The sequence below is a fragment of the Sceloporus undulatus genome, chromosome 1 (assembly GCF_019175285.1).
Source record: "Sceloporus undulatus isolate JIND9_A2432 ecotype Alabama chromosome 1, SceUnd_v1.1, whole genome shotgun sequence".
Classification (NCBI taxonomy): Eukaryota; Metazoa; Chordata; class Lepidosauria; order Squamata; family Phrynosomatidae; genus Sceloporus; species Sceloporus undulatus.
In genome coordinates this window covers 182,044,648-182,071,882 of record NC_056522.1, presented here as the reverse complement: position 1 = coordinate 182,071,882, position 27,235 = coordinate 182,044,648, and the positions used below count along the sequence as shown (strand labels likewise).

The window sequence follows — 27,235 nt, the reverse complement described above, 5'->3', positions numbered from 1 at the left end:
ATAATAATAATAATAATAATAATAATAATAATAATAATAATAATAATAATAGATTTTATTTATACTGTATCCTGCCTTTCCAGAATGATCAAGGCGGGTTACAATAGAATACATAAATAAATACATAACACATACATAACTAAAATTACACATCCCCTTATCCCTTACTTTAAAACTGAAATACCAACACTATAAATAGTCCTTCTGGCTGTGGCAACTAGAAAGCCAGTGTAGTACACTGTTTTGGGTGTTGGACCATGACACTGGGAGATCAGTGGTCAGATCGCCACTAGGTCATGGAAACCCACTGGAAGACCTTGGACAAGTCACACAGTCTCAGCTTCAAAGGAAGGCAGTGGCAAACCCGCTCTGAACAAATTCTGTCAAGAAAACCCCATGATAGGGCTGCCATACTTCAGAAATGACTTGAAGGCACAGAATAGTTGTGCCGCTGCTCTCTCATATTCTCTCTTTCTGTCTCACACACATTAATTTCCTGTTCCATATCTTCCAGAATCCTCATCCTTACTTTTTGTGTGCATCTTTGAGAGTGAGAAATTATGAGTGTAGCTTGGAAATAATGAGTTACAAATTACAGTGTTATCTGGGGGTGGATGGAATCATGCAGCGTTCCAGATGTAACTGGACTACAAATCCCAGGAAGCCCAGTGATGAAAGCTTGGAGTTGTAGTTCAACATATGGAGGACCACGATTCCACTCCTGATCTAAATCTTATTCATACTCTGGTTTTTAAGCTCGAGTGGGGAATCTAACCCTGATCTCCAGCGTTGTAGTCCAACACTCAAACTACTACACTACACGTTTATTTTCATTTTACATAACCTACCTTCAAAGGGGGTCGAAAACAACTTTTAAAAAACCATTTGCCTCAGCTAGGCACATTCTTCTTTAAACAATGTCTTCTACAAATTTACTGGTGCCAGAATGAGGTCCATAGACCCAAACCCAACTTTGGACTTTTTTCAAATAGTTGATGTGACATCCTTTCTTGCGTATTGCAGCTCAAAAACAGTTGCCAACTTTTTCAAAAGATCATGGCCCCATCCTAGACTTGATAGTACAGAGTCTTGAACTCAAAAATTAGATCCGGAGCATATATTACAATTTACACTTTAAAAAACCCCAGAACAGCCCCTGCTTTTTGTGCCTGTACTTTATTCACCACACAGCGAAGAAACACTTCATTTTATTTTTGCTTCCGAACGATATGAGAGAGATCAGTGCTAGGCAAGGCTGATATTATCAGTGAGAACGAGGCATTAACAATTTGGGAAGGTGGATGCTTAAATCAGTTGCTAACCTCCAAAATGTTTGCAGTCAGCAACAAAAATTCACCAAAGAGTGTGTTAAGTTTCATGAATCCTTCATTATATCTGTGACCTGGGCAGCAGCTGACATGTTGTGAGAAACTATATATGGCAACTATTGTATGAAATTCTCCATGTAAGGAATTAGGGCTGCAGTTCTAGGGCCATACTTTATTTGGGCAGAATTCAAGTGGATGGAGGGACAGAGAAAATTAATACAAATGAATTTCAAAATTTAGACTTATTAATTTATGCTCCAGCGTGGAGTGAAGATTTCGGTATAACTGTGTGCTTTCAGGTTGTTTCTAAACCCTATCACAGGGCTTTCTGAGCAAGATTTATTCAGAGAGGGCTTGCTTTGAGACAGAGTGTGTGTGACTTGCCCAAGGCCACCCAGTGCTTGTATGGTCATGCAGGGATTTGAACCCTGGTCCCCTGGGTCCTACTCCAGCATCCAAACTCTACACCACACTGGCTCTCTGTGTCTATATGGGCCTGAACAGACAGGCCAAAATAAAGCTGCTTTGGGTCACTTTGGAGGTATGCTGTTTAAATGCTGCATGCATCCTAAGAGGCCAGAAGCTGTGCCAAAGCCATGCGTGTCATTTAAACAGCATATCTCCAAAGTGACCTGAACCAGCTTTATTTTGGCCTATCTGTTCGGACCCTAAAACACTTATACAAAATGCATCACAGCCCAAACAGCTTCAGGGGCATTTGCTTGCACACGTTGAAAAGATAATCTTAGAAATATTTTGAGCAACCACTACACAAAAATCCTTTTCTCCGACTTGAAGAAAAAGAAGCTCTGTGAAGGAGATGGAATGTGTGTCAAAGTAGAATAGTGTAGTTATTTCCTAGAGCGGCAACTTTAGGCAACTTATTTACGGACGCACAAAGAAACCAAACGGAAAAGGCGTTCCAAGAAAGTCATTGAGTTTCACTCCTAACACCACATTATATGCCATTGCTGGGTGTTAAAAGCTGTGTCATGTAGCCATATCCTGCCCCCTTAAACATGACACGCCACATACTTGCGTTACCATTAGTCACACCCCGTATGGAAATATATAGGTTACATTTTTAACCCATATGAACATTTTATGGATTTCCTAAGTAGGACTTTTCAGGACTAGCAAGATGGCTGGCGGCCAACTGGCCGGGAGGCACTGTTGCTTTTGGCACTTTGTGGAAAACAAGAGACAAAAGATGAGGTGGCAAGGCATGTAGACTTATAACATAAAAGCCCAATTCATAGAACAGACTTAACAGCTAGATTATTATATGTTGATGACAAGTATTTTAATACATATGTGGCCGATCTGAAGATTGTGCCAAAGTCTTTATAGGGGTTGCCAACCTATGGTCATTATATTCTGCATAAACCTTGATGGTGAGGGTGATGATGGTGGTGGTGGTGGAAGCTCCTATTCCATTAGCAAGGGAAATGTCAAAATGGCATACATCTTAGACCATTACTCTCTCTCACCTTCCCCATGTTCAGTAAGACAATTCAAAAAAGTCTAGGAGTCTGCTCAACTTGTTGTAGCTGGCTAGGACTGACGATGTAACAAAAGACAGCCACATCTGCAAAAGTGTACCTGCTACATTCAATTTCCATCCCAAGTATTTCTCTTTCTGGGTGGAAGCAACAGAGAAACCAAACTGAGGTTTGGAAGCCTACACTCTCGGGATAATACAGCTTTGTGGGGCTGATTTATTTTTAAAAAGTTAAATGTATCAGTGACCCAATGTTTGCCCTTAAAGTTCAGTCACTAAATGAGATTTACACATCAAAAGAATCAGAATGTCACAAAACTCTTGATTCCATGGACTTCTCTGCAGTTAAATGCAGTCTAAGCAACAATTGTTTTGCCAAGGTTAATGCTTTCCAGGAAAGAATTAGGTAAAATTGGTATTTCGGGCTTGGCTAAATGTTGCAAACCACTTTGCGAAAACTATCTCCCTATGAAACATGACATAGATGTTGCAAACACACAATTGTCTTGCTGGTTTTGTTAAAATCAGAGTGAGTTCAGATTTTATTTATTTTAGGACTGAGATTCCATCACAAAATACATTTGAACCTAACAATCATCAAGTCACTATTGCTTACATTTCTTTGTGCTACTATTCTTGTACAGAAGAGAATGGAAAGATGTCAAGATCAAATGTGTTTCTGATGCTGCTATAAGTTGTTCTGTGTACAGCTTTACCATGGAAAAGGGGCATACAGATATTGTTGTGATTGTGATCATAAAATGTATGTGAAAAGATTCCACCTAGCCTGTTACTCTTTCTTTCTGAGGATTTAATATAGGAAGAAACACCTGGAATACACTTTAAGTATGCCATAACTTATTCTGGTTATGAGGAAGAATGGCGGGATCTACACCGCCAAAATGGGGCGTGGTGGCGGCAATTGTAGGGTTAGGGAGCGCACACTATTCACACGTTCCCTAACCCTAGGACACACTCTGTACGTCAAAATGGCAGCACCGTCTACATGGGCGCCGCCATTTTGACGTAATGGACACACCAGGTACAAACGCCGTGGTGTGGGCGTCATGTCATGGTGCTGCTGTAGAGCGCTTGTGGCGCCGCCAAAAGGTGCTCTGTTTTGGAGCTCCTTCCACCGCGTGTACAGCGCGCTGGCACAGCCTTTAAACAGCCACACCAGCGATAGAGAGAAAAGGGCCGAGTGGACCCTTTCTCCCTTTCCCTGCCACTGTCGGGGTGCCCTTGGGCCATGAAGCCCCAAGGACACCTCTTTCCAGGCCGCTTCCCCAAGGCCTGGAAAAGCGGCGGACTGGGGCTTCTGGGGCTGCCGCTGTGGCTGCTGAGGCTCTGATCCATTGGGGAAAGGGGCAGGCCGCCTCAAAGCAGCGGTCTGTACCCCGCCAATGTTTCCCAAAAAATCACACAGAAAGGAGATGCAGACTGACATAAACAATATGGCAGAGATCCAAATGTTGACGCTTTCTTCATATGGCTTGTTGGTTCATCTGTTATACACAAACCTGTACATAGATAGGCACAACAGGTTTCCAAGAAGCACGTGCAAAAAGCAAATTCATTCCAATCTTTGGGCATTTTTATAGAGGATCCCCCCTGTTTCGTTTGGCTGCTTCCACGCGATCCCTGTGCTTCAAAAAAAGTCAGAGAGTTAAAACTGGCCTCCATGGGTTTCCTCTTAATGGCAGGAAGGAGATGAACCTTATTTTTTTATTAAGTACAGCAAGAAATAATTTCTTTAAAACGATCATCCAATTATATAGTTGTGAGCAGGCCTCATAGTTGTGCATGAAGACAAGGTGTTATTTAAAGAGATGTGTGCACAACCATGCTGTGTTTTAATGACTATGCTATGCAATCTCAGATCATAACATTTCAATGTTGAAAATACCAAAGGCAATTTGAGAGGTCCATGTATATTGTTGGAACTCCAAGCAGTTATGAATGTCAATATTCTATATTGTTGCAGCCTCTCTAGGGCCTTGTAAAACACTGTCAATTACCACCCCGAGAAACACTGTTTCCCCGCTACTAGCAGAGTAAACAGTCTCCATTTAAACTGGCTTCACTGTGATTTCAGCAATTGCAGATGGTTTTCCCTTCCATTGTGGTCACTTCCAATTCACAGAGTCATTACATATGAGTCACAATGAACCACCATCAGCTTCACTTTGGGTTTCTAAAGAATACAGTAAACACTGACATTACAAGCCTTCAGTACATTTACCTGCCAATATATATATATATATATAATCAAGCCAGTGCTATTTTTTTTACGCTGAACTCCTGTTTCTCTGGACAAAGTAGATAGAAAGCAAATTATGGAGCCTAAAAGACTTTACTCACTGTTATGAAAATGAAAGTGAACAGTCCGTTTCTTTTCAAGAAAAAAGAAAAATTGCAGGAAGAAGGGGGAAGGCATGTTGTGTTGTTGTTGTGTGGTCAAGCCAGCTTCAACTTATGATGACTCTATGGTCATTAACAGACTGTTTATTAACAGCCTCATTCAGATCTTGCAAATTCAGAGCCACTCTGTAACATAACTTTTTTCCCTATCCGATTATAGTTCCCACTATTATCACATTTTCCAATGAGCCATGTCATCTCATGATATCTACAAAGTATGACAGTCCCAGTTTAGTAGCTTTAGCTTCTACATCAGGCAAACAGGAGGGTAAAAAATGAAGTTGTCAGTCATAGGCCTGCATTTTCTGTTTCTTGTCTTAGTGAGAATTCAGCCTAAATTTACTTTTAGATCAAGGCAGGACATATTTACATAAGTTAGGTGTATTTAGTTTTTCTGTGTTGAAGCAAAGTCTCACATAAAATCTTTAGCGGTCATATGAACTATTAACATTAAGACAGAATGCTAATGAGTAAATGAGTGAATCCTTAAATCCTAGAAAATGATAGTATCTGATGAAATGGCACAGAATGAAGATCCATTCTAATTGCTTAGAGAGACTACAAAACCCATAATCCACTACCATTTTAGAGTTGATGCCTTTCCCAATACAACATTAAGGGGTGCTATACTGTTTCGGAGTAGTCAGCTCCTTCCAACAGACCAACAAAAGGGTAGAAAAACAAAAAGAGCTAGTAGAAAAGCCAGTATTCTTTATTTCCAGAACCCATTGAGAACTATATTCTACTAACATAGTAGTCACAAGAAAATACAGTGATACCAAAATGTTCTGTCTCTGTATGCTCGAGTCCCCAATTAAAATGGGAAAGAATGGTGTCAATGAGTTTGAAATTTAAATGATTTGAGAGAAAATTTTTCTAAAATGATGCACAGATGTTATTTAACACCACATACGTTATCGAAAATGTATGATAATAATTCAAATAAATGTTGGAAATGTAAATAGACACGGGCTTTTTTTTATATATATGTGGTGGATCTGTGATGAAGCACAGAAATACTGGACTCAAATGTATTTAATGCTGGCAGATATTTGTAGTTAAGTTATAATGGAAAACAGAGGGTTTTTTGGGCTGGAATGTTGAACGATAAGATCAGGAAGAATTATGGAAGGCCTTTATAATATACGATGACAGCAGCAAGAACAGCATATGCTCCAAGGTAGAAGGACTATTCCAACGCAAGAAGACTGGCTGATGAAAACGACTGAACTAGCTGAAATAGTCAAAGTGACAATGTTGATCAGAGAGAAAATCTTTGAATAATTTTTAAAAGATTGGAAATTGTTTATTACTTATTAGCAATTACAATAGGTTTTTTTGTGGGTTTTTCAGGCTATGAGGCCTTGTTCTAAAAGAGTTTACTCCTGATGTTTCGCCAGCAGCTGTGGCTGGCATCTTCAGAGAAGGCTGGCATGGAAGAGAGTGGGGTATATATACTGTTGGTTGAGGGAAAGCCATTTCCATGTTAATCTGTGTATTGAATTATTCTATTGTTGAAAGGAATAAATCTTCTCTGAAGATGCCAGCCACAGCTGCTGGCGAAACATCAAGAAAAAACTCTTCTAGAATATGGCCTCATAGCCTGAAAAACCCACAAAAAAACCTATGGATGCTGGCCGTGAAAGCGTTCGACTTCACAATTACTATAGGGATAAAAATCAGTTTTAGGTTAAAATAAAGCGAGTTTATCTGTTGAATAAACATAAATATATTATCATATAAAGGAAGTACAAGTATAGTAATAGAGGTACTATATCCATCAGCTGAAGGGGAGTCAGTAATGTCAGTTTATTTTTGTTAAGTTTGGATTATTATTGTTTTCTGTGTATGTTTTCTATCTGTTTGTCTATTTCAGTTGTATCACAATTAACAAAGTAGATGTGCTCCAAAGTATTAGTTCTTTAACAGGAAATTTGGTATCAGAGTAGAAATAGCATGGAAATAGGGATAGGTTCCTAGGCCACAAAGATGAAGGAGAGTTTGACCAGTTTCTGCTAACATTTTATTCAAAATTAACAACATGTAAAATGAAACCAACAGGTGAGGCGAACCAGCTTTTGCAAATAAAAACATTTGGAACTTTCTAGGAAGCATATGAAGGCTTCATACAAAATGCACCCAGGGATACTCTTTCACCAGCATCCACTTTTCTTATGGTTTCTATTTTGGTGGATAAAACTAGAAATCTATGTGGTTGTTTTTTAACATCCTGGGAACAGCTGGTGAGGCAGGCTAGTCTACTCTTTTTCTCTCTGTTTTGCTATTCATGTATGCTCAATAAGCGAGTCTGGAGTTTGCCAGGATAGGCTAAAGTAGAATCCCATTCTTTTCCAGTTCGAGCTTTATTGCATTGTTTACTGCAGACATACCGCTGTAGTCTGACTGCTGTACTCCTTCACCATCCTTCCAATGCTATTGCTTCAAGCTAGACAGAAGATAAGGTGAAAAGGGTGAATGGGCAGGAATTTAAAGGCTTTGTAAAAAGGAGGTTCTTTGTCAGATTTTGTAAACTGGGATGTGCCTATGGGCCCGAACAGACAGGCCAAAATAAAGCTGCTTCTGGTCACTTTGAAGATATGCTGTTTAAATGACGCATGCGCCCTAAGAGGCGTGAAGCTGCAACAAAGTCATGCTCCAGCCTAAGGACTGCAGCGCAGCTTTGGTGCAGCTTCTGGGCTCTTAGGGCGCATGCATCATTTAAACAGCATACCTCCAAAGTGACCAGAAGCAGCTTTATTTTGGCCTGTCTGTTCAGGCCCTATATATGGTTTAATATATTTGTGGCCAACTGTTCATATTTAAAATCCCAAGAAAGCTACTGACAATCTAAAATTATTCCTAAGATTTCCTCAGCATTCATTCTCAGTTCTTTTTTTCATATCCAACATCTTTAAAGTAGAGGTAATGGCATACAATGTGTGTATTAACTTTATTGGGAAATACCAGTTGGAAATGGATTGTAAAACGCAATTGGAAATCCAACCTGTATACTGACTAATTAGTATATTTGTGTTAATAAAACAGACCAACCATTTATGAGCAATTTGTATTTATATGTGCCTTGCCTACAGGTCGCTCCTTTGCAGCTTACATTCACGTCTACAACCTCATTTGATATTGTGAGTTTGGCAGTGAAATCACCAGATGCAAGACTCATGGTCAGCAAAGGCTGGGTATCATTGGGCCAATTATCTGATATTGATTTTTCAGACTTTATCACTACTGGCTTAGTTATTTGCTTTTTAAAAAAATGCTTACCAGTTGCAAACCTACCAAAAACATATAACGGGAAATAGACTGAAACGTTCCTCAGTCTGGGTTAATTCTGTGTGACCGCTGCATATCCAGCTATTTTATGGATTGCAATAATGCATGGTGCTAGAGAGTCATTAGATAGTTCATTACTCAATGTGCTTTACTGACATTCTATAAAAGCCAGTATTTTCAAACTAGGTTCCCATATCATTCTAATAATTTATCATTAGTAGCATACAGTGTACAAATACTTCTTCAGGAAAGTTACCATTGTCTACACTAGAATAAGATAATGATCAGAGACCTCATCCTCAAAATAGGATGTTGTAGAGTCAGGACCTCCCAAAATGAAGTCTTCACACAACAAATTATACAGAATGAGACCACTCTATTCACCACTGGGTCAAGGAATGAAGTCAGGATGACCCAATAAAAATTAGTTCCTCACTTCACAGTATGGATTATACTATTGCAATTAGAAAAAGACCAAAGTACAGAAATCTTTAAAGAAGCAACAAGTCATACCTGAATAAAGAACATCCAGTATCTTCCATTTGCACTGATGTTTTATATAATCGGCTACTGTTGTTTTTGTTACTACCGATTTATCACCCCCACCTCAAAAAAGATAGACACGGTACTTCATGAAAAACGAAACAAAACCCATAGCAGGGCAATACCTTTATTAGGACTGCTTCAAATGCCACAAAAAGGTGTGCAGGCTGATTAGCATAAGTCACAAATATACTTTTTAAAAGTACCTCACCAAAGCCTCATGTACAAACTTTGCAGACACAGGAGGAGAGGGCTAGTCCACTTTGAGAATCAGAGCTGGTTTAAGAACAGGAAGAGGGGGAATAACCTGACAATTCTTACAGTGAATGGAAGCAAGGCTTTATAAGTGGTGACATGAAAAGTAGCAACACTGCTTACAACTCTGATTTAAAAAGAGGACATTACCTTTATGTTGGACGCAGAAGTTGGCAAATCAGTGCTACAAAAATCTGCATCTTCTCAGACTAGAAAGCCCAATCTGGACAAGATCAGTTTGTTTCTCAGCTGCGGTGAATACATTTCAAAAGAGCTTAGTGCTGAAAGTTTACACACACACTAATTCGGCTATGGTGGTAACAACTTGTAGCCTTCTCAGATTAGTGAAGATCGCATTCACATGCAGCTTTGAAGGACTGAAGATCAACAGATAAAATTGCTTGACATTAGAGGCTGACCTTTTTACATCAAGTAAAATGCACATGACTTAAAAGCTTTTTCCTTTCATCTGTGGTGATAAATTGAGTGGAGACACATCAATTAGAGAAGACAAGTTGATTGTAAGATCAGTAATATGTTCAACGTTACTTTGCAAATATTTTTAAATAACATATACATCACCTCTTCACATAAATGGGGGGAAATTCACCTCAATTAATTTATCTTAATCTGCTCAGACAGTTCACAAATAACTCAAGCAATTGTTTTGTAGTCATTGTACGTCTGCAAACAACAAAACAATAAGCCTGGATATGCTGGAAAAGATTGAAAGAAAAATTAAAACCCACTTAGAACAAAGCAAGTACATTACATCATGTATCATTGATCTTGGATGTATAAACGTTAAAAAGGCCACTTGCAACTCTGCATGCATAACATATAAATTTAATTGCAAACATGTATATAGAGTCACTGAAAATTTGGATTTGAATGAACTGAAGAAAAAAGCTAAAATTAGGATCCTCTTCACCATCAATTTAATAGACTCTGCATTATTCATCCAGGAATAGCTTGTTTATTTCTACGACATTCTCTCAAAAATATATTTAAAGCAAAGAATAATATTGATTCTTCCAATAAACTTTGTTCTTATTTACATTCCAATATTCCATTATACACAAAGCAAAGATTTCATGACTGTACGTTATCTTTACAGAGTCATTCATAATACATAACAGCTTGAAGCTATATAACATATAAGCCAGGGAAAGTACTACCAACTGAATAATTAAGAAAAAAAGTGAGGCAGGCCATAACCCTGTCCTAGATTTTTACATTGAAATGCACCATTCTTTGTTGAAATGAAAAGATAAGTCCATATCTGGGAGAAGACAGTACCTTTATGTTATCACTGGATTCACTTAAATCATTACATAATATAAAGCACATTCAGTTATATTCCTCTGAAGCCTGTACTCCCCCTCCCCCTCATGAAACAATTACATTTGCTATAACATACAACACAATTTTAACCACTTCTTGTTGCAATTTCTGGGTATTGTCATCTTTGAGGCTAATCAATTAACAAATAAAAATGTTTTGAAATGTTAAATTATCCATACATTATTGTCATTTCCACAACTGGGAACAAAGTTCCTATTCCACCGAGAGACAAGTTGTCACATACATTCAAACAAAGTGTAAGAATATAAAGCTACAGCAGCACTTGTTTCAGGTTACGGGTGCATGTGTTTGCAATAAGGAGTATAAAATGAGAGTAAAATTCTCAACATCTGTTAAAACACAAAAGATGTTCTTCTGCACAATGGCATTTGTGCTCCTTTGCTGACCAGAAGAGTAGCAGCTCAGCTAACTGGGCTCTCCAGCCGGCAAACTCCTCCTTCAATTGCGACCGACTGCCCTGCTACAGCTCCTGGGGGAAGCCTGGAAATGTGAGTCTGCAAAGAGAAGGTGCAACAGCTGAGGAAAATGCTAGAGGTCCCAGAAAAGTACAACAGACAACAAGAAGAAAAGCAGATGACGTATCTGCACCCACTTATCCGGGAATAAAACCGTGCTTTCCAAGATGACATCAAGAGGAATGTAGTTGTAAATTTTCCATTCATGTAACACAGTCCTTTACATGCCATTATCAATGGAACTGAAAAAGAATATGTTCAAGACAGTATATAACTCTGATTATTGATACATTATTGCATGTATCTGTACCATAATGGCTTAAAAATTGAGTTGTATTAGAAAAATGTCACACAGATACTCACTTCAACAGGTTTATCAGTATGATTTGCAACAGCTGCTTACTGTGGTTATTTTGCTTTTGAGCCTATAACTGTAACTTGCAGTTTAAGCACTACTGACAGCATTTTTTCAGCACCCCTATTTTCACGCTGTGTTACAGCATACATGTTACACTTCTATCCCTCTTCTCCCACCCATGCAAGCCTGTTTTGTATTGTAAAGCAGCAAACATTCAGGCTTCAGGAAGTGAAGTGTCGACAAGAGGTAATTGCTTGCTATGTACTTTGCATCAGGTCAAAATTAGTAAAATGCAAGATTCAAGCTAAATATTCCAATTTTTAATGAACATCTGGTTCATGAATACACCACAATCATAATGAAGACAGCTTCTTGTGAGATCTAAGTGCTACTAACATATTTCAAATGGTAGCAAACACTATCCAGTTGTACTGGAATTTAGAGCACATGGCAATGTTTCTGTTTAAGATATTTATACCCAGGGATCCCAGCAGTGGAACCAATACTTTATTAATATATTATGCATTTATTGTAATCCCTTATATTGTAAAGGAAAAACAATACACATTACCACAGAATAGGACAAATAAACCAAAATTTCTCCAGTGCAATTGGTTTTCTCCACATGTTTTCTGGAACGTTCAAAGCACATGATACAAGACAGGCAGGAAACACAACGCTTGGTGATATTTAAAAAGCAGAAAGCCTGAGAATGGCTGACAATATTTCTTCCCTTGCCGCCTTTTCAAATATACAACAGAAACAGGCCATTCTGTTCCTGTTCTTCTGAATCTGAAACACTTAACTTTACAACTATATAGACTCTAACTACCAATGTGGGCATTAAAGTACAGTACAGAGCTTCTATCAGACAACAGTGCGTCCATGTCATACGCCGGCGAGCTTTATGCGGCTTTCAGCATACGTGAAGTATTATACTTAACAAGAGATATATACTCAGCACCAGCTGTTTTGTGAATGGCTACTGTTAATACAGTGAGCCCTTCTTATCCACAGATTTTTTATCCATGGAGTCAAGCATCCATGGCTTGCAAATATGCTGTGCCACTGTATTTAATGGGACATGAGCATCTACCAAACCCTGGAAGATAATAAGGACACAATCTAATTTGAAAGTCAGAACAGAACAATTTATTCATGACAACCAAATACAGGTTATAGCCATCTCCCCTATGTATACAAGGTAAACGAAGGCTGAGATGGGACTCTAAATGCCAACTTAGGGCCTGTTACAGACTGCCAAAATAAAGCTGCTTCGGGTCTCTTTGGAGGTATGCTGTTTAAATGATGCATGGGTCCTAAGAGTCCAGAGGTCGTGCCAAAGCCACACTCCATTCCTAAGCACTGGAGGGCAGCTTTGGTGCAGCTTCCGGATTCTTAGGATGCATGCATCATTTAAACAGCATACCTCCAAAGAGACCTGAAGCAGCTTTATTTTGGCAGTCTGTAACAGGCCAAAGATTAAAAACGTTCTACTAAGTAAAAAAATGATGATGATTAGAACCAAATTTCTTGGCGTAGCTACTGAAGACCCTTTCCCTATTTACCATGACACTGTAAAATATTTAGGCAACATTTGTTCAACTGAACAGCCTATTAAGGCATGCTATCACCCTGAGGGATGGTTTGATTGGGAATGCAGGCTAACAAGACGGGATCTTTGCTGTCTGGAGTCGGAGGATACAGTGTGGAACCAACAATTCTCTGTTGAGCGAACTGACAATAAAACGCTGTTTATATAAGAAATTGCTGAAACAAAAACAAAATTCTTATTATAAACAATTGTGGGTGGAAACAGAACTCGCAGCAAATACAAATGATTCAACAAAATTTTGGCAATTGGTGGCAAGTAAATCAAAGGAATATAAATATGGATTAGGTGCATATATTATGCCTAAATCATGGGAAATGCATTTCAATCAAGTTTTTAACTTTGATGCTAGTTCTGAGTTGGGCACTATAATTTAACTAGCTATCAGTGCTCCCTACATTTCATTTCCATTTAAACTCACGATGTGTACCTTTAGTTGCATTGGAGGATAACCATTCATCTGATAAAGTGGACTGTAGTGCATACAAAACTGTAATTTCTTCATCTCTGAGGTAAGGAAAGGCCACTGTCAGAGGTTAGGGGGCTGCACTGGCACCCAGGGGCCAAGCACACGCCCAAAAAAATCTCCCCCTAAATTATTTTCTCCAAAATGCTGTAAACTCCCTCAAAGATGGCAGGGGCAATTTTGCATGTTTGAGGTCCCCCAGACTATTTTAAGCCCTTTAAAACAGGAAGTTACAGGAAAATCAATTTCTAACTCACTGTTAGAGCACATGGCTTCTTGGCGCTAAAATATGAGGGAGATTAAACATGGCAAAACTGGGAGCCTTTTTTTACAACTCTTACAAAAATTGGAGTGCTAAGAGCCCTGTGGAGCATCAAAACACCCTTGGAGTAGCATGTGACCCATGGGATGCACTTTCCCCACTCCCTCTTTAAGGTACCACAAGATTTTTGTTGTTTTTGCACTGTATCAATCACAATGGCTGTCTCTTTGTGTCTCAGGTCCAATGCAATTTTAGCCCCGAAACCCCTAAATGATTTCAGGCTACATTATCAGAAGAACCACCTACAGCTGTACTATCCTGACCAGCATGAAGATTAGAGTGGAGACGACCTGCTTTCTGCTCCATCAGCCCAAATGTTTAGGGTGATAGTATAAGGGCTCATAAGTAATGCCACATCTTTGAAATTATCTCCTCATGAAGACATGCATGACCTTATTGCCACTGATCTTCAGGAAAATTCAAAATTCATTTTTTTTCTAGTCTGCATTTGGTTGAATTGTTCTGTACTTGAAAGACACATAGAGTTGCGGCACCGTTATTATTTTTAAAGTGCATTTTTATGTGTTTCAGACTTACAAGATGCCTTCTAAGAGCAGCATGAAGTAAAACTTTTTAAAAAAAATAATTTCATTTCTTACCAAAAAAAAGGCAAGAAACAATAACAAATACAAACAAAAACAAGCTAAAATATAGATCCTTAAAAACCAACTTCAAAAATTCAAGGTCATATGGGAAGTAAAACTCTTTAAAAGGCAATCTGGCATGTGCCTGCTATACTCAGGATCTATATGGGAAGGATTGTTCAAGTTGCCAAGACTGCTTGCAAAATCCAGAATTTTAATATAATTAAACCATTTGAGAGGAGTATAAGTTACAGTGCTGCAATGGCAAACCCAGTATGCTGCTTAAAAACAGCCAAATTTAAGCATTGCTTATGTTTTAAAGTAGCCACACTGATTTTATGAAGACTGCACTTGAATGAATGCATAATGGAGTCCATCTAAGCCCTGAAATTAAAGGTGCTGATCAGCATCTTTAAAATGTAAGCCCAAGGCTTTTTAAATTTTTTAAAAATGATAGTATTAGTTGTAAAAAGTTTTTGGCTCATCTATTCTTTCATAAATGCAGTATTAAATGTTGCGGTCACACAGAAAAGTACGCTGTAACAATAGGAGTTCTGCATGAAAAAGAATGCATGAACATTTCAATAGATCTGTTGCCACTTGCCAATAATGCAAACCCCACATATTTCCTTACATTTGTTTACTACACAAAGACAATGTGTTTGGAGAGAATATTTATAGCCAAACAACAAAGCATTCCTGGACAAACTAAGGCCAGTACATTGCTGAAAGCTGGCACAGTGTCATCAGAAAGAGGTTTGGGAACTGGGGGGGGGGGGGGGGAGACATACATTTCTGTCATTTTACTGACTAAGATGTGGTCATATCGACATATTTCATTAAAAAAATACACATAAATACCAAATAATAAGGATGGAAAACTCAAAAATATACTGCATTTTAAGAGAGTCAAAGAATAAAGAGGGGAGAAAAACATTCAAGTATAAAGAACTTTAAATTCTATTTCTGAAAACATGTAACCTACCACAATGATCAGAATGACAATTATGCCAATGATAACTTTGCCCAACCAAGACTACAAAACACCAACAGTATGTTGCAACAAGAACAACCAAGGAGTCTTATGGGCCTGAACAGACAGGCCAAAATAAAGCTGCTTCAGGTCTCTTGAAGGAGGTATGCAGTTTAAATGACACACACATCGTAAGAGACCAGAGGCTGTGCCAAAGCTGCACCCCAGTCTTTAGGAAAGGAGCGTGGCTTTGGTGCAGCTTCCGGCCTCTTAGAACACATGCAACATGTAAACAGCATACCTCCAAAATGACCCAAAGCAGCTTTATTTTGGCCTGTCTGTTTGGGCCCTTATGGTACCTTTAAAGCTTACTGGCTTTAAAGTTACCTTTAAGGTACCACAAAAAGAGATATGTCAGGACAGTACTGTATAAAAACTTTGAATCACTATAGTCTATTATTCTTTAATGTAGCCCAAAGTGAGACATAAAATTGGTTTCTAATAAAAAAAAACCTGGGGATAGCTACCTGCCCGTTATGCCTTTGAAAAGCTTTGCCATAGACCTCCAAAAGGATGGAACAGAACATTAGCATAATGCGATAGCAAATAGCAGTCATAATTCACCAAATACTGTATTACTGAAGCTCCATATGCAGAATACACAGATAGTAATTATTAATTAATAATACTAATATACACAGATTAGTATTAATAAACACAGATTAGTAATTATTAAGCAGCTCTTCAAGTCTTCCAGTTTCTATTATAATTGACATAATAATTAACATCCTGGCATGGTTGTTTTTTGTTGGTTTTTTTTGGGGGGAGGCATACACTTAATATTTTAAAAGTTTTAATTTCCCCTCTCCTAAAATATTTCAAGTGTCTTCCATCTTAGTATGCTAGGAAATACCAAACACACTATCTTAACAAAAACAACCCTCAACTGCTCATACACTGAATTTCTCCTTCTAAAGGTTACTGACACTGAACTGTCTTGATACTCATGAAAGAGAGTCAGCAAGCTCATTTCAAGTAAGGCTACTGCAGAAGGAGGGATTACATCGACAGAGAAAGTTTACAGCTGTTTCTTCAAACAGAACATTGAGGCAGAAGATTGGGGCATGAATGCTTTGCTGTTAATGTAAACTAAAACAGACTCAACGAATTATATTAATATATTATATTCAGTAAACATATTCAACAAATGATTACAGTAGCAGCCAATTGTAGGTGGATCATAATAATCCAAACAGTTATTTCTTGTCCTGTTTCTCCTTTCAGGACACAGCATACCGTGGGCAGTCCTGCCACCAGAGGAGCCACACATCTCTGGATCAGATGCTCCTTGCACAAAAGGCTGCATATTGGAGGTGAGTTACCAAATTACTATTGATTCGGTATATCTACTCCAGTGGGGAATGCAACAGTATTTAGGCTTTAAGGTACAGAATGCATCACAAAAGCTGATAGAGCCTGCCTACAAAATGCTCAGCCCTACCCCTTTCTTAACTGTGTGTGTGTGTGTGTGTGAGTGTGTGTGACAGAGAGAGAGAGAGCGCAATAGTAACTGCAGCTTCACATAACTGGCAGCAAAGGAAGCAAGTATGTTGGTGCTTTCTCTTTCTCCCACAAGCAACGATCAGTGCTATGAGAGGTTTCACTGTGAAAAATGTGACAATTCGAATCAGTTAAACACAGTGCCAAAATAATGCCGGAGGCCCTGTGTAAGCAATGTCTTTGACACCTGCAGGAATTCCTCCTACATGTGGTTTTGGCACTCTGCACCTGAGCCTTGGAAACTGCTTTGCTTAATGGGTCAGTGGTCTCAAGTATTTTGTGCTAGGGTGTCAAGTCTCTTTGGAGACACACCAGCATCTGTTGCAAACACAGGTACATTAGGAGCTTAACAGGAAAACCTAAGGAAAGATTTCAGGCTTGTTGCATGCAATCAAAGTACCAGGGAATCAAAAAGAATGGTGCAAAACCAAGTACGAATAGCTTTATTTTTGCACCATTCTTTTCTAATCACCCTGTATAAAGAAAAAGGTTGAAAAGTGGAAATTGGAATGCCTTCAACAAGTATTACTAATTAAGCAACTAAAAAGGAGACTCTACAAGCCCCTGAGCAGGACTCTTGAAGACAGGGTGACTTGGGGGTCTCTCATTCACAGGGTCACCATTAAGTCGAAGCCAACCTGACAGCAATTAACAATCACAAATACAAAAATGACATAAAAGATAAAAAAATAAATTATCTTTGGCTAAATGATATTCTAACCTAGGAATTTAAACTGTCAGCATTTTAAATCGTCAATATCCCTGGAGTACATGCATTGGCATTACCTTTCTTTGTATACTAGTTAATCTTCTATAGCTGTAACTATAGATGAAATCATATTAAGACACTTTCTTCTATTGAGCAGCATAACAAAATTCTTACCCCTCTTCAGGGGCAGAAAAGCGATGGGAAACTGAGAAAATCTTTTGGAAAATCAGATATCACATTACCAATAAAAATATTAGACTGGCCATGCATCCTTTAAAAAGCTCTGAGAGATCCATCTAACGGTCAAATAAAGAAAGCTGTAGTTTAAGCATACACAGTTAATCACCTGATAATAAGCACTGCTGCAAACAGTTTAACTTGCTGCTGAATGATCAGACTGAAAGTGTTAAAGGATAGATGCAGCTGAGTTAGGTCTACCCCCACCAAACATACAGTGTACAGCAAGTGATTACCACCCCACTGCTGGCAACTATGCTTAAGAAAAAGAGAGGGGAGAAGGGCCCACCCCACAATAATAAGCACTTGCATTCCTACCACCCGTACATGAACCCACAGTGAAACTGCACCACAAATGCCTCCCTCAGGCACTCGCTTAAGTCTCTCTATAATCTCCAAGAGGATCTGAATCAGATTTCTTCCACTTGTCTCTTTTGAATGCTGTTTTCAAAGAAACACTGTACTAATTTTAGGAAGCATCATGCTGAAAGACAGAAATGGCACGAATGAAACTTGTACTGAACTGTGGCCCAAAATAACATTTCCACAGGCAAATAGGTTGTTTCCTCCCAACCAGCCATTTCCCATCTTTCTACTCAAAAGTATATTTTAAGACAGACTAAATACAGTTGATGGAAAAGAGTGAGTAGTTACAAGCTCAGCAAGTCACTATTTTATTTTAATTGAAACATTGGTCACAAGCCATTGATGGCCAAGCAGCTCTTGTCTTCTCCTACTAAGGCTTCCCAGAAAGTAACAAGTGCCAATGGAGAAACTGTCTGCTCTGCCGTTTCTACTGTTAGGGGCTTAGTCAAACACAAAGAGAGCAATTCAATGGCAAACAAGCCAAAGAAAAATGCTATTCTTGAAGGCAGACATCCAAGCAGAATTATATCTACAAAATCATTGCTTATTTTAGGATAAACTGTTTAGAACTGTTTTTCAGATGTGCTACACCTCTGCACATTGCATGCACTGTACACTACAAGTTGAGGAAGGAAGGATTTTAGCAAAGACCAAATATTACATTACATTCCACACCATTTCCAAACCAAGAAATGGCTGAATGAGTACATCTATCACTGTCTAGGAAACTGGCTGAGATTGCAAATTAAACACCAAATGTGCCATATATGTGAGTGAAACAAATTGTGGGCTGTCAAAAGGAAAGGAAGTCCAGGAATATATTAACTTCCCAAAATAGTATTTTGGGTTTGGGGTAAGGTTTATCATCTATTTCCAAGGGATCTCCCCAATCCTTTCTCTCTTTTGAGTTTCATTTGCTAACTATCAGTTAGTCTCAATTTCCAGGAATACAAAATTCTACCTTTAACAAGATCATCTTGTATCTTGATCATTAGCAATGAGCAGCTAACACACTTGGGTTACTTTCAGGAAAACATTTGCAGCTATAGGCTCAAAAGGAAAGAGAAAAGGAGAGGGATTAACTCTTCTAAAGGAAGGTCACAAGCATAACTTAAAAGTGAACCAAGAAGAGCAGCTGTGCCTGTCGGCCCAGTCAAAATTTCCAGCTGGAGAAATTGCCAGCAGCATGAAAACAATGCACACCAGATGTCCAATGAAATATCTGCACATAGGAAAAGATCCCTGGGCAGAGCACTGAACTTTAAGTTATATCAAGGCCTCACAACTTTGACTTGCAGTTTAATTAACTCAAACTATAGCTTGCCAAAATTGTAACTTCATCAGTGCCTTACCGCATACATCTTATCTTCTAAGCAGCCCTACCATAACTGCCATAGTTCATACTGTTCCTAGGGAATTCACTGACAAACATCTTTCTGGCTTTTCTGATTAATCTTCTCTCTACCAATTTCATTCCTTCATAATGCCTTTTTTAAACCTCATTTTCACTGGCTTTTTACATCCACTATATCTTATTTCTTCCCTCTGATCCAAAACATATTTTTGGTCAAAGTTCTGGTGACTACTTTCAACCTGACCATGTAGAAAGGGCTAAAAGAAATGCTCTTTCCAAAATCTTTTTAACATAATGCTTGGGGGCAGTATTCATTCTCTATTGCGTATTGGAGCACCAGAAAACTGCCCAGTTCCAGTATTGTTTGGCAACTTTGAAAGTCCTATGGCATATGAGCATACCAAGAAAGAGAGGCTACTGGAACCTTACGGTCACCAAATCACAGTTTAGCCATGATGTGTAAGCCCTTTGAATAGGAAAGGAAACAAGTATCACTATTTTAAAAAATGTTTGCTGCAGTTATTCCAAGTTTGACACTTACCTTAGCTTTGCCATCCTGTGCTGACATATATCCCACACACATGCTCTCTGTTGTATGGCTCCACAGGAACTCTACTATAGATTTGGACACAACAACAATTCTTAACCACTTGGTATGTAAATGGAAGTACAAATATTAAGAAAAGAAACATGCTCAAATGAACATTATACCCCTTAGTAAAAGACTCAGCCCAAAAGCAAGTTTCAAGAGATATGAAAAGGTTGTGTTCTTATTTTAGTTCATCTCGTACTATTATATATAAAAAAATTTAAGACTACTTAACATTTGCAGCAAAGAAACAGTGCAGAATATAATACTGTAATGCTATGTATTATTTTCAATTAAATGCATTTACAATTAAATTATTTACAATTGAATTTGCTCTTAATCATAATTTCCTTTCATTTATAATTTAGGCTACAAGACAAACAGAGAAAAGAATGCTTAGTAAATTTTCAGAAAATGTCACACGAGAAACACTCTAGCCAATCTAACCCACAGTAGACACAACTTCCGGCCAGTCACTCACACAGACAGCGTGGGAAAGAGATTTCTATATATACTGGGAGGGCCAGAGTCCCTCATTCCATGCAGGCAGAATTAAAATACAGTCTTGTTAATCTGGAAAATCTGTACGCAAAGGGATCTTGTAGCACCTTTCCATGCAGTGAGCCACTTTTGTACCAATCAATTATGTGGGTAGTGACATTTCTACTATCTGTCGAATGTGGCCACAGCATGTGACAACCTGACTCCTTCACACACTCTTTTAATATTTTTAGGGAAGATCATGCAAACCTCTTACAATACTGCTCTAACTCAGTAACTCAACAAATCCCACATGTCTCTCATTCTCATACAGAGATGCAAGTAGTAGAATTCTGGGGGCTGGACATTACACCCTCTTAGAGGATCTGATCCTTCCTTATCTCTGCAAATACTCAAAATCCCTCCTCTACCCTTTGGAAAGCAAGGCGGAAATTTCACAGTTTGCATGCTCCGTCCCCAGCTTTTTTAGACCCAAGAGAGATATTTTTCCAAAGCACTGAAGGATATTGAGAAGTTGTGGGAGCAAACTGAGTAAAAATACACAAAAATTGGGAGAAGACGCTCTTGGGCACCATAAAAATAGTCTTGGGAGTTGCATTACAAAAAGTCAGTACTGTCATCCTACCATATCTACAGATTAAGCATTCAAAGATTTGCAAATTACTGTATTTGCCCCTGTCCCTGAAAAAAATGTGTTCTCTCTAGACATCTGTAGGTCCTCCAGCACAGTTCTATGGTCTGCTTCACTGGAAATTAATCATGGGGTCAGGCTGGAGGACCTACAGATACCTAGAAAAGTGTTCTTTCACATAATAAAATAAAATAAATAAGTAGAAGATCTATATTCATGGTTTTTCAACTTTCACAGGAGCTACACTGCTGCTCCTACTTTCTTTCGCCAGATAAACACTTCTTGGTCACTGTTAAGCCAACTGCTCAGTTGCTGCTTCCAGGATAACCAGGTGCAAAGGAAGCAATCAAGTAGCTGGCACCCCAAACATCTTTAGACAAATTCAGAACCAGTCACCAAATTCAGATTTTTTTTTCCCCTTAGAAAATGCTGGTTTGGTTCCATTTTCCACGGAAACTGCTGTGAAACAAATTTAAGGGATTTCAGGTGCTATCATTGAAAGCTTCGATCCATTTAGATTATAAATAAAATCACCAACATCATCCTGGTGAACTCCAGGTTAATTTCCTTGTCTTAAAATACATTATAGATACAAAACACTACTCTAATTGGACTCAAAATACTAATCTATAATGTGTATATTTTAAATTAACTGAATTATATTTTTAACAATTCAAGTTTGCTTTCTGAAAAGAAAACAAACTGTATGGAATTCTGCAGGACAAATCTCAGCTAACTAGGAATTTAAACTGTCAGCGCTATCAGCATTGACAAACTTCAATTCTAAAGTCATTCAAGGTGAGAAATTGCATGCTAAATGAGAGGTGTCTTTATATTGGGAGAGGGTCAGGTTCTGCCAGAAGCAACAAATTTGCCATTGCAAAACAATGAATAAGTAAAACTACTTGTAATCAGACTAACCTAAGGGCACCAGTTTGTCTGGAGAGATGGAAGTATGCCTACTGATAATAATGATAGAAACTAGAATTATCTATGTCTCACCTTCAGATTTTTCATTTTTCCAGGTATAATTAATCAAAACGGGTTTTAATTCCTTGTTGCCTTTCTTTCATTTTTTTAAGCAAACAAAACTGTGATTTATTTAATATATCTTATTGTCTTGCTTTGGAGCAACCTATCTATTGAAGGCTTTCTTCACATTCTTACCAAGTAGAGGCTGCTTATCCGGTGAAGAGTCGGGCTCTGCAGAGCACCTACAAGATCGAAGAACTATCACTCCTCCGAGAACACCATCCTCGTTGGCTAGAAAAGGAGAACCTAGCAGAAATAAGAAGAGGACAGGGATATGGAAAATGAATTAGTAACTAAAATTAAAAATTGTGCTACTATGTTCTTTTGAAATGGATTCCGGTTGCCAAAAGAAAAGTTGCCTCATGTACAAGTCACTTACTCTGAAAGCAACTGCCAGAATTACCAATGGATTACTGTAATCTTGATGTTACATGATAGAACTGATGTGGGTCTTCCACTACTAAGATGTAATAAAGAGGACTAACGAAGTAGAACTCAGCACTTATAAACAGTCATTTAAATTTGCTCTTGTTATTCATCACAGTGTTTGAAAAGTAACCCATTGTTATTTCTCATTGTACTGTTGGGGGAGGGATATGCTACAATACTTGGTGCACGGCTCATTACTTTTCTATTATTTTCCCTTTTTGAGAGAGAAAAGGGGGGCGTAAGATGGCATAAAATTTGAAAAATTCTAGGTGAATGTATGAATAACATCCTTTAAAAGTAGCTTTTGAAAGTAACTAGAAATTGTGACTTCATTAATGAAACAACTTCCACTACTGAAGCAACTTCATTCTTTTTCACTACATTGTTTTTGAAATGTAACTTCATTACATCCTCCATGCAGAGATCCCAACAAGAATAAAATAAAATAAAAACAATAGTTACAGGTACCTTACTTGTCACTCATCGCTAGCAAGCAGTAATAGTCTTACAGTGGAAAACTATTATCATCAGCATATAAATGATTATCACCAGCATATAAATAGAATGTATGTACATGAGCTAAAAAACGACTGTTTTCTAACACATAATTTATATTACCAATGCAAAATAACAATTCAATATCTTATCTTAGTGTGGGTTATTGCATGTTTATTGGGTTTGGTTTACTATAAAAACATCCATCAAGAAAACAAAGCACCTGAGGCAATGAAGTCTCTTAAGCTCTTCAACAGCGCAATTTGGCCTTGTCTAGAGTCAACTTGAACCATCAATTTCAAGGGCTGCTGTGGTTTGGGATCTCATGAAAGTAAAACAATTAGAATGCCTGTGAAGTGCTCAGGCACTTAAGCAGTGATGAACAGCAAGGCAGATATTGCTAATACAGTAAATGGACTGTACAGTCGGCCCTTCTTATACACAGATTTTTTATACACGGATTCAAGCATCCATGGTTTGAAAATGTCCCAAAAAAGTATAAATTTCAAATATCAAACCTTGATTTTCCATTTTTTATAAGTGACATCATTTTGCTATGTCATTATATTTAATGGGACTTGAGCATCCACAGATTTTCTTATCCACAGGGGATCTTGGAACCACACCCCAGTGTATAACAAGGGTCCACTGTATTAATACAGTTAGCATACATCTATCTATTGATCAAGTTAAGGGCCCATAAGAGTTGTACAGCCTTTCTTCTCCTATGAGGAAAAAGTGAAAAAGTAATGTTAAGTGTTAGTCCCGATGCTGCAATACCAGCATCAAACCGATATCATGGATGGGCAGGGAGATTTCAGAGCTGGTTGTGCAGTAAGCACAGTCTGGCTTCAGTCACGTTCGTTAGCTGCAGCAGGAGTTGTTCCTGGAAAGCCGGGCAACTCCAAGACAGCTGGGTGTTTTTCTTCATGAAGACTTCTGAAAGATTGTCTGCGCACTCACTTCTGCGACAAAAACCTCCTCCAAATACTGTTTGGAAAACACCTTGTTATTGAGGAGTACAAGTTGCCTCCAGAGAGACAAGCTTCTTCCCCCACACAGACATCCTCACCACGACCATATACACACTAACAGTGCTCTGGACAGTTTCTAACATTGGGTCTGAACAGACAGGCCAAAATAAAGCTGCTTCAGGTCACTTTGGAGGTATACTGTTTAAATGACACACACATCTTAAGAGGCCAGAAGCTGCTGCACTTCAGTCCTTAGGAGCGTGGCTTTGGCGCAGCTTCCAGCCTCTTAGGACGCATGCATCATTTAAACAGCATACCTCCATAGTGACCTGAAGCAGCTTTATTTTGGCCTGTCTGTTCAGGCCCATTGTTTCTATGAAAGAGCCTTGTGAGAATTTAGGAAAGTCTGCTAATTTCATTTTTTAAAATGCTATTTTTTCTGCAGATATGGGGAGCCCAGGAACATACAAAATCATCTTCTTTACCTCTCTCTCTCTCTCTCTCTCTATATATATATATATATATATATTTGCACACCGTATCTGTGCGAGGCCTCATTCCACTGCCCTACCAACCATAATGGGGCAATCAAGCTTCTCCTAGAGGAAATGATGCCAATAGGCACAGGCCCTAACTTTCCTGGGACCCACACATGCCTCCCATGTGTAGATCCAGTCAAACTACTCCCCTCCAGAGCAATGAAATGTACTTTATTCATTAAACACTGAAGGTAATGGTGTGGCCAAATTCCTGTGTCCCCTGCACCATACATATGAGGAGGAAAAATAATATAATGAAGCCCTACATGATCCCCTCTCAAACAGGAGGAAGGATGGATCAAGGCATTTAGATCCCTTTCCAAAGTGTCTTGAAATTAACTTTCCTTGTGTTTTCAGGGGGGGAAACCAAGCATGCCATCATGAAAGCCACATTTCATTTTATGTTAAACAATGGATTACAAAACATTGGGTCTTCTAAAATTATAGGACCTACTACTGACGAAAAATGACCAAAGTCATTGCTATTTGTATGTAATGTGTTTGTTGGTGCTGAGAGGTCACTGAAAAACACTGGCAAGGGACCAGAAAACAACTCACAAATGTTTCTTCCCAAACTCAAAACATAATTTTTAAAAGGTGCTATACCAGAAGCTGTAATTATTTTTAAATTAGTGAAATAAAATTAAAGTATTTTTTTCTGACTTGAAATTAATGTCATACGTTTTAAAATGTGGAAACTATTTTATGGTTTCAATATGAACTAAACATATTCCACCACAGGATTAAATGCAAATGTAACAAGTTAGTTAAGGCCAAAGTCTTTGATCGCACATTTGCTAAAGTTTTATTCCTCTATGTCTAAAGCAGCAATGAAACAATCATTTTAATTTTACCCCTTGAAAAAAAAATTTCACACACACACCTATTATCTCTCTTTCTCCTTGTTTCTTTGATCATTTTTAAAATCTTGAACCAAAAAATGTGTTTTTTTCCCCACAAAAGAGTGGTGAGGACTTCATATATGGACAATTCAAATCAATCAATCAGTGTTTATTGCTAATGCTAATGGCACAGATACAATGTTAAACTCTCTAGAAAAACATTTTTTAAAATACATAAATTGTCAAGAACCATTACCCCAAAATTAAGGTCTGCAACATATTGAATGACAATTTTCTGACACACATTTTTACTGAGTTCCTTCTGGTTTTTTTTCCTTTTTTTGAAAACCAGTATCCCAAATCAGCTGAATGGTTACTGAAATAATTATCCAGTTATGTTTGCCAATTAAGACTTTTGTTAAAACAGACCACCAAATACTGAATGTGACCTGCTCAGGTCACCCAGTGGGTTTCATGGCTGAGCTAGGAATCAAACCCTGGTCTCCAGAGTCATAGTCCAACACTCAAACCACTAGGATACCTGTGTCAGAAATGTCAGAAGGATCTCACAAATCAATGAGGAATTAGACATGTGGAATCCTAAGCAACCTGAATATTTCCTCTAGATCAGTGATTCTCAAAGTGGGCAGTATGCACCTGTTTTGGGATGGTGGAAAAATTCAGGGGGGCAATGAGGGATAAGGGGGAAGCAGGAAGAGGGCTAAGGAAAAAGGGGGTGATAGGGGGCCTTCAGTCAAAATATTTGTGTGCAAGAAAAACAAAGGGATCACTACTCAATTTGCACCCGGTCACCCTGGGAACAGCAAGCAAGCAGCAAGCTGGCCTTCCTTTTGCTGTAAGACCAGGAGGGACGAGAGGGGGAAACAAGGTCTGGGCCGTTGACGGTGCCATATTCACATATGGGAAGCTGAGGCAGAGGGGGATGAAGTGTCAAGCTGTGTGCAGCTGAGGTGGACTGAAAATCCCGTTCTTTAAAAGGTGTGGGAGAAGCTCGGATCAGGTACAGGATGCCTACTGCCAGGGCACAGGGATGTGCAATGAAATCTGCCTATTTAAGTTTACATCCCTCATCTAATGTGGGAAGAGAGGCAGTGAGATAATCTCGTTTAGTGTATGTATGTAGGAATCTGATTCAGGACCTTGTTGGCATCAGCGATAGGGGGCTCTAAGATTTTGTCCTCCACTATCATCCTGATCTAGTCTGGTTCTGTACAACTAATATTTGCATGGGAACTAATCCTGACATGGCAGAATTATTTAAACCAACCAAAATTCCAGCATCCAAACACTTCCTTGTAGCTAATGGAGAAAGAGGTTTCAACGTAGAACTTCCAGCTAGATTAATTACAAAGTGACAATGCATTTCATCATGTTAAGTCACAATTGTTCTTATCTTCACAATACAAAGAAATCAAGTGGTTTGCTAACCAAAATAAATTACTGCATTATTATTTTAACACAAAGCTGTTGAAGAAAGTTAACAAC

At 38.4% G+C, this 27,235-nt stretch overlaps 1 protein-coding gene across 5 annotated transcripts in view; it reads right to left on the bottom strand.

Moving 5' to 3' along the window:
• Nucleotides 1-9,194: 9,194 nt before the first annotated feature.
• The window catches only part of TASP1 (taspase 1), an 82,035-nt gene continuing 63,994 nt past the window's right edge, over nucleotides 9,195-27,235 (bottom strand). For all 5 annotated transcript variants that reach the window (XM_042467170.1, XM_042467180.1, XM_042467208.1 and 2 more), the window contains 3 exons: nucleotides 22,586-22,696; nucleotides 20,239-20,312; nucleotides 9,195-11,195 (listed from right to left, as the gene is read on the bottom strand). In XM_042467170.1, the coding sequence (XP_042323104.1) occupies nucleotides 11,103-11,195; nucleotides 20,239-20,312; nucleotides 22,586-22,696 (278 nt within the window). In that variant the 3' untranslated portion in view covers nucleotides 9,195-11,102. The remainder of the gene's footprint in view (nucleotides 11,196-20,238; nucleotides 20,313-22,585; nucleotides 22,697-27,235) is intronic.